The 15,962-nt window shown below is 38.7% G+C and overlaps 2 protein-coding genes across 2 annotated transcripts; one reads left to right on the forward strand and one right to left on the reverse strand.

Moving 5' to 3' along the window:
* The first annotated feature begins 8,988 nt into the window (after positions 1-8,988).
* LOC108710668 (olfactory receptor 1020) lies at positions 8,989-9,945 on the forward strand. The gene has a single exon (XM_018251782.2). It carries the CDS (start codon positions 8,989-8,991, stop codon positions 9,943-9,945), a length of 957 nt encoding a protein of 318 aa, XP_018107271.2.
* A 2,745-nt stretch (positions 9,946-12,690) lies between these two features.
* LOC108710511 (zinc finger HIT domain-containing protein 1) lies at positions 12,691-14,430 on the reverse strand (the record flags this gene model as incomplete). The annotated part of the gene is made up of 5 exons (XM_018251645.2): positions 12,691-12,873; positions 12,992-13,161; positions 13,242-13,321; positions 14,044-14,205; positions 14,385-14,430. Coding segments are annotated over 5 exons (480 nt in total), but the record flags the coding sequence as incomplete, so codon positions are not given.
* Between the last annotated feature and the right edge of the window lie 1,532 nt (positions 14,431-15,962).

Raw genomic sequence — 15,962 nt, forward strand, 5'->3', positions numbered from 1 at the left:
AAGTAACACTAGCGAATTTACGCCAGCGTTCGTTAGTGAATTTGCGAAGTAACGAAAATGCCCAATGCTAGCGAATTGACGCTAGCGTTAGGCGCTTCGGCGCTTAGTGAATTTGCCCCATAAGCTCTTGCCATTCCCTCGGCCTCTATATAACTAAAATCAGATCCTAACTCTTGGAGCGCTAGCTCTTAATACAATCTTAGCCCCTAGTTTATGCCCTAACCATAGTGAGTGGCTTCAGTTATTATACTCATATAAATGTTGTCAGTTACCCACCACCTCTACAGTAAGAAACAGGGACCTGCTTTACTCTGGTTGTAATGTTTGTGGCTAATATTTAAGAAATCTATTTTTATTTATAGATGTTGTTCTCTAATCTGTATTATCCATGTATTGTAAAAAAAAAAATGTACATTGGATGAATCTACAGCACTTCCGTAATATAAAACCGAACACATGTATCTGTATTAATATGTTCTTAATCTTGAAATCTCCAATCAAGATCTAAAGCGATGAAAAAATGTAACACTAGGGGGCCCATTAATTAAACCTTGATTTTTATATTTTGGTTGAGGTTTTTAAGGGAAAAACTCAAATTTTTGTGGGAATTGTTAGAGATTTATTTTACACCAAAGCTGATAAAAGTGTGAATCCAAAAATACCTTGATTTTTTTTTCTGGTTGAGGTTTTTAGGGTTAAAACTCAAATTTTTTGTGGGAATTGTTAGAGATTTATTTTACACCAAAGCTGATAAAAGTGTGAATCCAAAAATACCTTGATTTTTTTTTTTCTGGTTGAGGTTTTTAGGGTAAAAACTCAAATTTTTTGTGGGAATTGTTAGAGATTTATTATACACCAAAGCTGATAAAAATGTGAATCCAAAAATATGCCATCTCAAACCTGTCGAGGTCCTGTAGAAGTCAATGGCAGATGTCCCTTGTACAATTTGAAGATATTGTGATCTGCGCTGGATTTTGTACGATAATTAGAAAAATTCAGGGTTTTTAGGTGATAACTCTAACAGTTCGAACAATTTGGGCATCTAACCCGGAAAGATTGAGCGATTCGTATTCGTATATTCGTATTTTCGCTCGGCTTTGTTAAGGCTTTTCCTAACCCAACTTTATCGAGCTGATTATTTAAATTCATGGTAGGTTGAGTTCGTTTTAATTTAAAAAAAATGAGATGAATTCAATTTTTAATAAATATGCCCCTAGGATGCCGATTTACACATTTTCCACTTCAAGTTTTTCTAAATATTGAAAGATCGAGAATAAAACTGATCCATTTTTTGCATGGGAAAAATGTCAACTTGAATGTGAGTTTTGAAAATACACATCCCATTGACGTTTGTAGAAACTTGTTCAGTTTTTAGTTGCAAATTTTTTTTTTATTCCGATTTTTAAAGATTTTTTTCAATTGGCAAATCTTAAAATTCCAATTCAAGATTTTTTCCCCACTTGGAAATATGACAAATGAGAAAGAGCATGGATGTTGGAATCTATCCACGCCAGATGGAACTGTAATCTGCCCAAGAAAAACATTCCAGAAAAAAAAATGGTAAAGTGGTAAAATCCATGAAAATCAGGGAAATGCATCATTCATTATGGGGCTGATTCACTAAGGGTCGAATATCAAGGGTTAATTAACCCTCGATATTCGACTAGGAATTGAAATCCTTCGACTTCGAATATCGAAGTCGAAGGATTTGGCGCAAATAGTGCGATCGTACGATCGAAGGATTATTCCTTCGATCGAACAATTAAATCCTTCGAATTGGACGATTCGAAGGATTTTAATCCAACAATCGAAGGAATATCCTTTGATCAAAAAAAGTTAGCCAAGCCTATGGGGACCTTCCCCATAGGCTAACATTGACTTCGGTAGCTTTTAGATGGCGAACTAGGGGGTTGACGTTTTTTTTAAAGAGACAGTACTTCGACTATCGAATGGTCGAATAGTTGAACGATTTTTAGTTTGAATCCTTCAATTCAAAGTCGTAGTCGTAGTCGAAGGTCGAAGTAGCCCATTCGATGGTCGAAGTAGCCCAAAAAATACTTCGAAATTCGAAGTTTTTTTACTTCGAATCCTTCACTCGAATTTAGTGAATCGGCCCCTATATATTGGTTGGACCACAAAAATGGTGTAAAATGAAGGAACAGAGAAGTGTTCTGATGTTGCTCTTGAAAGAGATGTAAAAAACAAGTAATTTTGGTGTTACAAAATTCATTATATTGGCAGTTAATAAAATCTTAAATAGATTCCAAACTAATAATAAAATATTTAATATAAATTGCAAAAGAGCTTGGAAAATCACCCTGCACATTTTTATTTTTATCGTGTTGTAAAACAAAGAAAAAACACACAAAGAACTAAAGAGGGTTAAAGTAAATCTCATTTTTAAAAAGAATCATTAATCATTAGTATTAGAAGACAGATAATTTGCCCATAGGAATCCAAGTTCCAACATCACTCGGTTCCTCCGAGATTTCCTTTGACTTCCCTCGTGTTCATGTTATCAATATAAATCAATGGAGGCTCTTTCCTCCGATCACGTTGAGCTCCTCACACCGCCATTTGTAAGGTCTACTCGCAGGTAAGGACACAACATGATACACAACTGAGCACCACTACTGCTTACGCTCATACAGGGTGACAAGGAGGAATTATTGGAGGAACTCGGATTAAAGAAATATAATTGAATAACCTGGGAAATATTTTTCTACTAAGGGCCATCACGTAGCATACACTGTAGATATCCAACATCCATTGCCCATAACTAGTGATGGGCGAATTTGTCCCGAATTTTGTCCTGCAACAGGCGAAAAATTAGCAAAACAACGATTTTGATGCCGGCGACAATTCGCTGGTGCCAAAAGGGCGTCGGTGTCAAAGTTGATGGCAGCAGCCATTAAAGTCAATGGGCGTCCGTTAACCAGCGTCGGTATTGCCGAATAAATTCGCCCATCACTACCCATAACTCTTTAAAGACAAAGATTATTTCATGATCTTATCTAAACCGAGGGTTGCTTGGGCGACTTTTGGCCTTGACTCTTGTCTTGTGATGATGCAGCTCCTGACCAAGTGCAAGTAGGGCAATAAACATGGAACGAGCTTGACTTCCCCCTTGGCCTGCGTTGTCTGATTTAATAATGCGCAACAAGCCTGAGTCTAAATGAGCTAACTAATTAAGGGGCAGATTTATTAAGGTTCGAGTGGTTTTTTTCCACTATTTTTTTATCACATCTCACGTTTTCTTTAAAAAAATCTTTCGAGTTATTTCTTTAAAAACTCAAATATTCAAGATTTATTATACCTCGAAATAGCTAAAATCTGTAAAACCTGTTGAAGCCATAAAGGAGTCAATGCCAGAGGTCCCCTGAAGCTTTTGAAGAGGTCAACAGCCTGTTTGATATTCAAGTTTTTTTATCGGAGGCTTTTTGATTGAAAACTTGAATCGAGAACTCCGTTCGATCTATTCAAGTTTTTTTTTCTGCCGAAAACTCAAGCAATTCGGGTTTTCGGGTTGTGGGATTCGAACTAGTAGATTTGGGTTTTTCCCATTCGAGTTTTTTCTTAAATAAGATACCATTCGAGTTACGAGGTCATTCGAGGTAAGACTCAACCTTTGATAAATGACCCCCGAGATATTAATTTGCAAACTTGCATTTTCTACCCTAAGTGGGACTAGGAAGACCTCAGTGATCAGTTAAACAGTTCTGGTTAATGAACAAAATCCGTAAGTTACTGTTATTTTTGTTACATTTACAAGTTACTTCTCTCTTGAAAACTCTGTTGTGAATAAAACAGATGTTATTGGTCAGGCTAACGTTTCTGTGGATTCCCACACTACCAATGCCTTATATTAGTGGGATAATATCTGATGGACTTTATTGGTTACACTTGGTGGATACCTGTGGTTTTCTAGTTCTAATAACTTGTGTTCTTGACTTAATAAAGATTAATTTCAAAGAGTATATTAAAGGGATACTGTCATGGGAAAAAAAAAAATTTTCAAAATGAATGAGTTAATAGTGCTGCTCCAGCAGAATTCTGCACTGAAATCCATTTCTCAAAAGAGCAAACTGATTTTTTTTTATATTCAATTTTGAAATCTGACATGGGGCTGACATATTGTCAATTTCCCAGCTGCCCCCAGTCATGTGACTTGTGCTCTGATAAACTTCAATCACTCTTTACTGCTGTACTGCAAGTTGAACTGATATCACCCACCCCCCCTTTTCCCCCCCAGCAGCCAAACAACAGAACAATGGGAAGGTAACCAGATAACAGCTCCCTAACACAAGATAACAGCTGCCTGGTAGATCTAAGAACAGCACTCAATAGTAAAATCCAGGTCCCACTGAGACACATTCAGTTACATTGAGAAGGAAAAACAGCAGCCTGCCAGAAAGCATTTCTCTCCTAAAGTGCAGGCACAAGTCACATGACCAGGGGCAGCTGGGAAATTGACAATATGTCAGCCCCATGTCAGATTTCAAAATTGAATATAAAAAAATCTGTTTGCTCTTTTGAGAAATGGATTTCAGTGCAGAATTCTGCTGGAGCAGCACTATTAACTCATTCATTTTGGAAAAATGTTTTTTTCCCATGACAGTATCCCTTTAATGTGCATTGGTTGTTTGTTTTTGATGGATTTATATATTCCTGGATGCACCGTCTGTGCTCATTGAAGCTGATGATTCATCAGCTGTGTAGAGTTTTTTTTTTTTTGTATTTTCTGAATATCTATTATTACTCGAGATTGAATGTTCTTGACACGCAACAAAGGTTTGATCTTGAATATATTCAAATTTTCAAGCTCAAATTCTTCAGATTTATCAATTGCAAAAATCTTGGGAATTTAATTTTAAAAATTCCGCTTAAGAAGCTAAAATTTGTTGAGCTTCTGTGTAACTTAATTGGAGGCGTTTCGTCAAAATGCAAGACAATTTTAAAATTCATGTTTTTTTATCAAGTAGATATTTTCAAGGCGCTCAAGTATGTTTTTTGTGAATAAACCTAATCATGTTTTTCAAGACTCATCTTAAATATGTGGCATTTAATGGAGTAATTCACCTCTAAGTTAACTTTTAGGGGCACATTCACTAAGCTCGGGTGAATGAATAGAGGGGAAAAAACTCGAATTTCGAGGAGTTTTTTGTGCTCCTCGACTATTGGCATAATTCGCCTGAGTAGAATGATTCCAATAGATCGAGCAAAAAAACGCTGCGACTATTCGCCCATTCGATAGTCAAAGTACTGTCTCTTTTAAAATTCCTTCGACTGCCCACTTTGCCAGATTAAACCTACCGAATTGCTTTAAAAGCCTATGGGAAAGTCCCACAGGCTTTTTTTCTACGTTTTTGATCGAATAAAAAGGCATTCGATCGAATGAAAATCCTTTAATCGAATATTCGCCCATTCGACTATTCGCCAGCGCGTAAATTCGTCCAAATTCCCTATTCGATTCTATTCTCCAGTTGAATTTTGAGGGATTTAACCCCTCGAAATTCGACCCTTGATACATCTGCCCCTTAGTATGTTATAGAATGGCTAATTCTAATCAACTTTTCTGTTGGTCTTCATTATTTACTTTTTACAGTTTATCAATTATTTGCCTGCTTCTTCTTTTTCTGACTCTTTCCAGCTTTCAAAAGGGGGTCACTATCCCAATGTAAAAAAAAATGCTCTGTAAGGTTACAATTGTAATTGCTACTTTTTATTACTCGTATTTCTATTCAGGCCTTTGCTATTCATATTCCAGTCTCTTATTTAATTCAACACGTGGTTGTTAGCGGAATTGTAAAATTACAAACTGAAGAGCTGCTGAATAAAAAGCTAAATAACTCAAAAACCACAAATAATAAAAAATGAAAACCAATTGCAAATTGTCTCAGAATATCACTGTCTACATCATACTAACAGTTAATTTAAAGGTGAACCACCCCTCTAACCTCAATAATGCATCTGAGTTTATTTGCATATTATATATATATATTTATTTATTTTTTTAAGACTAATTTTCAATAAAAGCTGACCCTAAGGGGCCGATTCACTAACTTCGAGTGAAGGATTTGAAGTAAAAAAACTTAGAATTTCAAAGTGTTTTTGGGCTACTTCGACCATCGAATGGGCTACTTCGACCTCCGACTACGACTTCGAATCGAAGGATTCGAACTAAAAATCATTCGACTTTTCGACCATTCGATAGTGGAAGTACTGTCTCTTTAAGAAAAAACTTCGACCCCCTAGTTCGCCATCTAAACCCTACCGAACTCAATGTTAGCCTATGGGGAAGGTCCCCATAGGCTTTCCTAAGTTTTTTTGATCTAAGGATATTCCTTCGATCGTTGGATTAAAATCCTTCGAAACGTTCGATTCAAAGGATTTTATCGTTCGATCGAAGGAATAATCCTTCGATCGTTCGATCGCACTATTTGCGCTAAAATCCTTCGACTTTGATATTCGAAGTCGAAGGATTTTAATTCCCAGCCGAATATCGAGGGTTAATTAACCCTCGATAATCGACCCTTTGTGAATCGGCCCCTAAGAATTGACTCAAAAGTTCATCCTAAATTAAGGGGCAGATTTATCAAGGGTCGAATTTCGAAGTTGAAAATACTTTGAAATTTGACAATCAAATTGAATTTTTTTTCATCAAATTTGCCCATTTGCGGTCGAAGTAAAATCATTTGATTGCTGAAATCCTTCGAATCGTTCAATTCAAAGGATTTCAGCAATCGATCGATTTTTCTTAGATTTTTCTTTCTTAGATTTTTCTTAGACTTCAAAAAACTTAGAAAACTGCTCTAGAAGGTCCCCATAGGCTAACATAGCACTTCGGCAGGTTTAATTTGCCAAAGTATTGAAGTCGAAGTTTTTTTTAAAGAGACAGTACTTTGATTATCGAACGGTCGAATATTCAAACTATTTTCCTTCTAATCGAACTCGAAGTGGAAGTCGAAATCGTAGTATCCGATTCAAAGGTCTAAGTATCCAAAAAATGACTTCGAATTTCTAATTTTTTTACTTTAAAAATTCCCTTGAATTCACTTCAACCCTTGATATATCTGCCCCTAACTGTTTATAGATATTTTCTTTGAATCTTACCCAATTTGACATTGACGCTGAGCCCCACCAGCCACTGCTCCAGGTCCCACTAAGGATGAAGCTCTGAGGTTTGGGAAGCTTTGTGCTAAGGGAATTCTCACTATTGCTGTTCTAAAGTTCTACATGTTATAAGTTAATGGACTGAGCAATATTTTTTATATAATGCACAAAATAATTCTTGTCCTTTTCAATGTTTCATTCCTTCAGTTCTAGAACTGAAATTCCAAGGAATATTCCAATACTATACTACCCTTTAGTACTCGGAGATGGAATTTTATATTGTACATTCTGCGTTTGGTATTTCAGCCCAAAATCTGTGTAAGTACCGGATCCTAAATAGTCTTTGTTTTGTGTGTTTGTGAATGTCTGTTGGTGTCTTTATACTTGTCCTTTTGACTTTCAACAAACATGGTCTCCTCTAAACAATTCAGGATACGTCAAGGGAAAAAAAGGCTGGAAAAATGCCATGGAAATAACATGGGTCCAACGAGGTCAAAGAATGATCTAGAAAAGTAGAGAAATAAAATGACCATATTTGAACATATTGTTGGGCGTCTCCCTGGTGCACCAATAATCATAACTACACCTGCATTTTCTGATTTCTAAAAAGAAGAATACGGCCAATGACACGATAGACAAGGGATTCCAGATTTCAAACTCACTGCCACAATTATATTTCTTTTTTATATTATATTTGCAACGGGTATAGGTGTTTTTGTTGACCTATCCATTCCTATTATTATTCTGGTCGCGCTTCTCCAAACCTTTCTGTGAAACATACAAAACTGTCATTGTCCTCATTTAATATGGATTTCCTTCTCTGAACATTTTTCCAGAATTTCTATGAGGATTTTGTAATACACAAAGTTGTGCTCTAGAGCAGTGATCCCCAACCAGTATCTCATGAGTAACATGTTACTCTCCAACCCCTTGGATGTTGCTCTCAGTGGCCTCAAAGCAGGAGCTTATTTTTGAATTCCAGACTTGGAGACAAGTTTTAGTTGTATAACAACCAGATGTACTGCCAAACAGAGCCTCAATGAAGGTTAGCAATCCACATAGGGGCTACCAAATGGTCAATCACAGCACTTATTTGGCACCCCAAGAACATTTTTCATGCTAGTGTTGCTCCCCAACTCCTTTTACTTCTGAATGTTGCTCACGGGTTCAAAAGGTTGGGGATCCCTGCTCTAGACAATGAGTGATCCATTCGTGGGTGATACAACCAAGCTTGCAGTCCATCTGCCAGAATCCTTCAACTCTGAAATGGGGAATGGCATTAAGAAATGAATAACTAAAAAACTTCTTCTATTAACGTTTGGAAGACTTTTATTCTCTTGAACGTCACTACATCTCTTTGTGTCTACATCTGGAATCAGAGCATTTATTTTACACCAGTTTCTGTTGTCTTCTGCCTTGAACCTTTCTTTGTTGCTGCTCCTTACCCCTAGGACCTCATCCTCCTGTTCCACATTAAGGAACGTTTCCTCAAGCTCATCAAACTAGACTCAGACCCTATCCCTTTGAGCATTATCATATTGAGTTTTGGAACTAAGATTGAGAGCCCCAACCAATGCTTGCTATCCCCCCTCTTGATTTGTGCCTGGAAGTTAATCCCCCAACTTAATTGCAAGCTTTCTAGGACAGAAATACACAGCTCTTCATAAACCTTAGTGCTTGTATCTGCAGCGCTTCTCTTGTACAGTAAAACTCGTCATCCATTCCACTTATAAAGTTACTCATGTCTATATCAGGCAGGAAGTTCTAAAAACAAAAATGGGGATCTTTGTGAGAGCTCAATCATATAAATGGCAGCCTATCTATTTAGTGTTGACTAAACTGTTTTTTATCACAGCAAACAATAATCCGATCTCCATGGAGCTTCAAAATGTCACCAAGATAACGGAATTTACATTCACTGGGCTGGAGGCAAATTCTACACAAGTTCCTTTTCTTTTCATATTTTTTTTACTTGTCTACTTGATAACAATTTTTGGAAACAGCGGCATGATGGCTCTGGTCTGTATCACTCCTCATCTTCAGACTCCCATGTACTACTTCCTTGGTTCTCTCTCCATGGTGGACCTCTGCTACTCCTCTGTCATTACCCCTAAAATGCTGGCGGACCTTGTTTCCAGAATGAAGTCAATATCATTCATTGGCTGTGCTCTTCAGTTCTTCTTCTTTGCGGCCTTTGCTGGAACAGAGAGTCTTCTTCTCTCGTGCATGTCGTATGATCGATACGTGGCCATATGTCACCCTCTTCACTATAGCTCGATCATGACCAAGGACAAGTGCCTGTGGCTCATTCTTGTTTCTTTTTCTGCTGGATTCTCTCAGTCATCAGTACAGACCCAATGTATATTCAGTCTCGAGTTCTGCAGACTGAGCCAGCTAGACCATTTCTATTGTGATGTTCCTCCATTGCTGAAGATCTCCTGCTCAGAAACATTTCATTGTGACATGGTGACAATTTTCATTATCTGCTTCTTTGGTTTAGTTTCAGTGGTAAATATTCTTGTTTCCTACACACTAATTGTTTCATCAATCCTACGGATGAAGTCTGCTGCAAACAGAGGCCGGGCCTTTAGCACCTGCTCCTCTCACCTTACCTGTGTTTGTATCTTCTACTGCACAGTATTCTTCATCTACCTGCGCTCTCCTTCCAGTAGTTTTGATAGACAAGACAAGATGGCCTCTGTCTTCTACACAGTGATCATTTCAATGCTTAATCCTCTGATATATAGCCTGAGGAACCAAGAGGTGAAAAAGGTGTTGCACAGGCTCACCACACAATGCTTCTCCACAATCAACTCCACTTCAAGGTGTTAGGCAGCACTCTATCCAAGAGGGGTAGGCGAGGGTAGGTATCTCACAACTGCCCACCCATCCCCTAACTTGCCATGATTCAGACCATAACGGGCCCTTTTCTTATGACCTGAACTGCTCCACTCTTCTGCACCTCCTGATGATGTGCTCTACTCAGAGGAGATATGAGCGCAGTTTTTCCTGGGTGCAATAACTTGCTAAATGAACACTAAGGGTGTTATTTACTAAACTCCGAGTGGAAAAATGCCCAAATTTGTTTATTTTATAAAATCAGACTTTTAAAAAATCGGGAATTTTTCGGAATTTATTAAACCCTGAGGATGAAAAAGTCTGAATGAGAAAATCCGGCATCTCAGACCTGCAGAGGTTGCATATAAGTCAATGGGAGAAGTCTGAAGAAAAAAATTGAATGGGTTCCATTCGATCGTATTTGATTCAAATTTTTTCTCCCGAAAAAAAAAAGAAGACTATTAACGTCTCCAAATAGCTCAACGGACCTCTGCCTTTGACTTGTACATGAACTCAGTGGGTTTTAGGCGAAAATTCTAATTAGGACTGTTGACATGGTCGAGGTGTGATCATTTACATTCGAATAGGGGAATTAAAATTCAAATGTGTGAATTTTGAAACTCAAAAATTCTAATTCAAATTTACTATTTGACCCTTGATAAATCTGCCCCTACACGTGTAAAAAACATGAAAAACTGTAATACAAAACATCGGCATGTAAAAGCAGACAAGGTCCTATAGAAGTCAACAGGAGCTGCACTGAACTTATTGGACTGTTTTTAAGCCATTTTAAAGGTTTTCTGGGGGATTGTTTAGCTAGTAATTGTCTAAAAAACTATACGTTTTTTGAGGAGCTAGAGGATCGTTAGGTTTTTTCTTTTAGTTCCTATTTTTTAATATTTGGATCTTTTAATGAATGACATGGCATTCGTGGATTTTAGAGAAAATTAGTTTGTGTGTGGTTTCAAAAACGACTAAAACCACTAAAATGAGACTGTTGATAAATGCGCCTGGGAATGTCACGTTTCGATCTCCATCCACGAGCTTTGTGTCACCATAGTGAGGGCAGTCAGTGTTTTCTAACCTTTTTCCTAGCAGTCAAGTTAAGGATGGAAGCTGAGATGATATTGGAATACTGAGACCCTCTGGAAATCTACTGACTGCTATATATATATATACTGGGCCAGATTCACTTACACCAATGATATTGCGAATAAAAGCAAAGTCATCAGGAAAGTAGTAAATAGGGGCTAAACAAGCTCTGGAATCATTGGTTGCCTCAATGATGCAGTTGGTTGCCTCAATGATGACCACAAATCAGATTTGCACCTGAGGCGGAATCAGCAGGAGAGGAATAATAGTGGCACCTAAAATTCCACCATTAAATGTTTTGAGTCTTCTCCTGGTAGGGAAGTCCATAATCTAAATGCCCTTACAGTAAACTTTCTACGATGATGGTAAAAATCTGTCCCCCATTTTCAGTAGAAATCCCCTTAACAGCAATACTGCCCAGGGGAAGAGAAGTTTGAGATAATCAATATATTGGTCTTCTAGGGCAAAACCTCAGTTTATTGGAGGCCAAATATACACAGGTTCCTTTTCTATTCATAGTTTTACTTTCTTATTTGATTTGCCTGAATCACTCCTCATCTCCAGACTTCCATATACTTCTTGTTTCTCTCTCCATGATGGACCTCTGCTACTCCTCGGTCATTGCCCCTAAAATGCTGACTGACCTTGTTTTCAGAATAAATTCAATATCACTCGTTGTCCGCACTGTTCTGTTCTTCTTCTTCATTACAACTTCTACTGCTCTTGTGCATCTCGTCTGATTGATACGTGGCCATATGTCACCCCAAGAACAAGTGTCTGTGGCTCATTCTCATATTAGGGGGAGATTTGGGGTGAGTGTTTATTTGTGCCCTGGGTACCCCTGGAACTATAGCAGGGTGACACCCCAATGTTTCTATATATCTGTAACCTTGTTATGAGCTAAGGGGCCCAGTCTGAAGGTCAGTTAGGGGGAGATTTGGGGTGAGTGCTTATTTGTACCCTGGGTACCCCTGGAACTATAGCAGGGTGACACCCCAATGTTTCTATATATCTGTAACCTTGTTATGAGCTAAGGGGGCCCAGTCTGAAGGCCAGTTAGGGGGAGATTTGGGGTGAGTGTTTATTTGTACCATGGGTACCCCTGGAACTATAGCAGGGTGACACCCCAATGTTTCTATATATCTGTAACCTTGTTATGAGCTAAGGGGGCCCAGTCTGAAGGCCAGTTAGGGGGAGATTTGGGGTGAGTGATTATTTGTACCCTGAGTACCCCTGGAACTATAGCAGGGTGACACCCCAATGTTTCTATATATCTGTAACCTTGTTATGAGCTAAGGGGACACAGCCTGAAGGTCAGTTAGGGGGAGATTTGGGGTGAGTGTTTATTTGTACCCTGGGTACCCCTGGAACTATAGCAGGGTGACACCCCAATGTTTCTATATATCTGTAACCTTGTTATGAGCTAAGGGGGCCCAGTTACCTGAATGTACTCATCATCACTATGTTCTGTTGTTGATATTAATAGACTTTATCCTTCTGACCCAACCCGTTGTTGAAAGGCTGCAAGTTAAGGGTTCTCCCTTCATCCTCCTATAGGTGAAACACAGACATGTTTCCTAAACATAAAATTAGGGTTTTTTACACATACTTACTAACACACATTACTAACAAATACTAACACAGTTACACACTTACTTACACACTTTATTATATAATGCAAAGCAAAGCAAAAAAGTGGCATTTCAGTTTATCTGGGAGATGTACATAGAAACAAATTACAAAAAAAACCTCATATTCTGATACATATTTATAGTCTTTATACAGAGAGAATTATTGGGGGCTCCGCGTCACACCGTCCATTTCAGGCACCTGGGAATGAAACACATAATAATTATAAGTCACGTGAGGTGCCGGGAGTTTTACTGACACACAGAGGGACCTCCCCCTACCCCGCCCCCCTCAATACCAAGGGCGCCGCCCCTCTCACCGGGTCTCTTGGTGGGTCACTAAACATCGCACGCAGCAGTAGCGGGAGCCGCACGACACGCAGGAATAATTGGAGGGAAAGCCACAAACGCTGCAGAAGTGCCGCTGGGGGAAAGACGAGGCAGAAGCGCAGGCCGTCAGGTAATTGGGTCCCTCGCAGGAACTTAAATTCTGGTGAATAAAGAGAAAAGACGTCAGATTCTCCCCCTGGAACCAATGAACAAACACACGGGGGGGGGGGGCGCACTCACCTGCTCCTCCAGCAGCGCCTGGAAGTTTTTGCGGAAGCGCAACTTAAAGTGATCCCCGCGGGTTTTCTTCTTCTTCTTTCCTGAAACAAATGCGTTTTATTTTAGTGATGGAATCAAGAGCCAGAGAACTGAGCAGAGAAACGTCAGGAGGCGCTTCTTCTATCTGAAACTCAAAGGGATACTGTCATGGGAAAAAAACATTTTTTTTCAAAATGAATCAGTTAATAGTGCTGCTCCAGCAGAATTCTGCACTGAAATCCGTTTCTCAAAAGAGCAAACAGATTTTTTTATATTCAATTTTGAAATCTGACATGGGGCTAGACATATTGTCAATTTCCCAGCTGCCCCAAGTCACGTGACTTGTGCTCTGATAAACTTCAATCACTCTTTACTGCTGTACTGCAAGTTGGAGTGATATCACCCCCTCCCTTTCCCCCCAGCAGCCCAACAATAGAACAATGGGAAGGTAACCAGATAGCAGCTCCCTAACACAAGATAACAGCTGCCTGGTAGATCTAAGAACAACACTCAATAGTAAAATCCAGGTCCCACTGAGTCACATTCAGTTACATTGAGAAGGAAAAACAGCAGCCTGCCAGAAAGCATTTCTCTCCTAAAGTGCAGGCACAAGTCACATGACTGGGGGCAGCTGGGAAATTGACAATATGTCTAGCCCCATGTCAGATTTCAAAATTGAATATAAAAAAATGGCAGCTGAGATTCCGTATAACAGAACATTCTGTCCCAGGGGCGCGGGGTCTCAGCCAATCACAGCTCGGGGGCGTATGAGAGAAATACAAACCGGTTTCATCATTAAACTGGGGCAGGCGCTTGAGTTGGGGGAGGTTGGAGTGAGGATCATCCTGGAAATTGTCTTTCTCCAGAGCCTCGAGTTGGCGGTTGAGTCGTCGCTGGCGGGTGGAAGAATCCAATACTCGCCTCTGGTTCGGGTCATTGGATCGGACTGGGGGGGAAGAAAAGGGAGAATGGAGCAAACTCAATACTCTGTGTCCAGTCAGTACAATGGACTCGCCCACTAACCCTCTCCCTTATAATAATAATACACAAAAATCCTCAGACAGTAAAAAAGAAAGAGGTCGGACTGACAATCCCCCCCCCCCATTGGTTTCTCCCAACTCTCACCGTTCGGTTTCTTCTCCAGCTTTCTGCCGCTCTCACACTCGCAAGGAAATGTTTATCCCGGAAGTTGTGTTTCAGCGGCGGGCGGAAGTTCCTAGCGCCATGTTGGTTGGGGCCTCTCTTTAACGACGCATGCGCAGCTACCACACAATCCCCGTATGACGGCCCCAGGTCGTGACGTTATTCTTTGCCAGTGGAAACTTATTCACAGCAACTTTACCCAGTGCGGCCGCCAGACGTCAGCCATTTGTATCACGTGACTCGGAACTGGCGCCATCACCCACGTGTGCCGCTAGATGGCAGTAGCACCGAGCTACAGACACGTATAAGGCGCAATTACATGGTGCGGCCGCTGGGTGGCAGCAACATATGAAACCAAACCCGATAAGCAAAGAAACAAGTGTAACAATTGAAGATAAGCAAAGAAACAAGTGTAACAATTGAAGATAAGCAAAGAAACAAGTTTAACAATTTAAGATAAGCAAAGAAACAAGGGTAACAATTGAAGATAAGCAACGAAACAAGTTTAACAATTGAAGATAAGCAAAGAAACAAGTGTAACAATTTAAGATAAGCAAAGAAACAAGTGTAACAATTGAAGATAAGCAACGAAACAAGTTTAACAATTTAAGATAAGCAAAGAAACAAGTGTAACAATTGAAGATAAGCAAAGAAACAAGTGTAACAATTTAAGATAAGCAAAGAAACAAGTGTAACAATTGAAGATAAGCAAAGAAACAAGTGTAACAATTGAAGATAAGCAACGAAACAAGTTTAACAATTGAAGATAAGCAAAGAAACAAGTGAAACAATTTAAGATTAGCAACGAAACAAGTGAAACAATTGAAGATAAGCAAAGAAACAAGTGAAACAATTGAAGATAAGCAAAGAAACAAGTGTAACAACTGAAGATAAGCAAAGAAACAAGTGTAACAACTGAAGATAAGCAAAGAAACGAGTGTAACAATTGAAGATAAGCAAAGAAACAAGTGTAACAATTGAAGATAAGCAAAGAAACAAGTGTAACAACTGAAGATAAGCAAAGAAACAAGTGTAACAACTGAAGATAAGCAAAGAAACAAGTGTAACAATTGAAGATAAGCAAAGAAACAAGTGTAACAATTGAAGATAAGCAAAGAAACAAGTTTAACAATTTAAGATAAGCAAAGAAACAAGTGTAACAATTGAAGATAAGCAACGAAACAAGTTTAACAATTTAAGATAAGCAAAGAAACAAGTGTAACAATTTAAGATAAGCAAAGAAACAAGTGTAACAATTGAAGATAAGCAAAGAAACAAGTGTAACAATTTAAGATAAGCAAAGAAACAAGTGTAACAATTGAAGATAAGCAAAGAAACAAGTGTAACAATTTAAGATTAGCAAAGAAACAAGTGTAACAATTGAAGATAAGCAAAGAAACAAGTGTAACAATTGAAGATAAGCAAAGAAACAAGTGTAACAATTGAAGATAAGCAAAGAAACAAGTGAAACAATTGAAGATAAGCAAAGAAACAAGTGAAACAATTTAAGATTAGCAACGAAACAAGTGAAACAATTGAAGATAAGCAAAGAAACAAGTG

This window comes from Xenopus laevis, chromosome 3L, assembly GCF_017654675.1.
Source record: "Xenopus laevis strain J_2021 chromosome 3L, Xenopus_laevis_v10.1, whole genome shotgun sequence".
NCBI lineage: Eukaryota > Metazoa > Chordata > Amphibia > Anura > Pipidae > Xenopus > Xenopus laevis.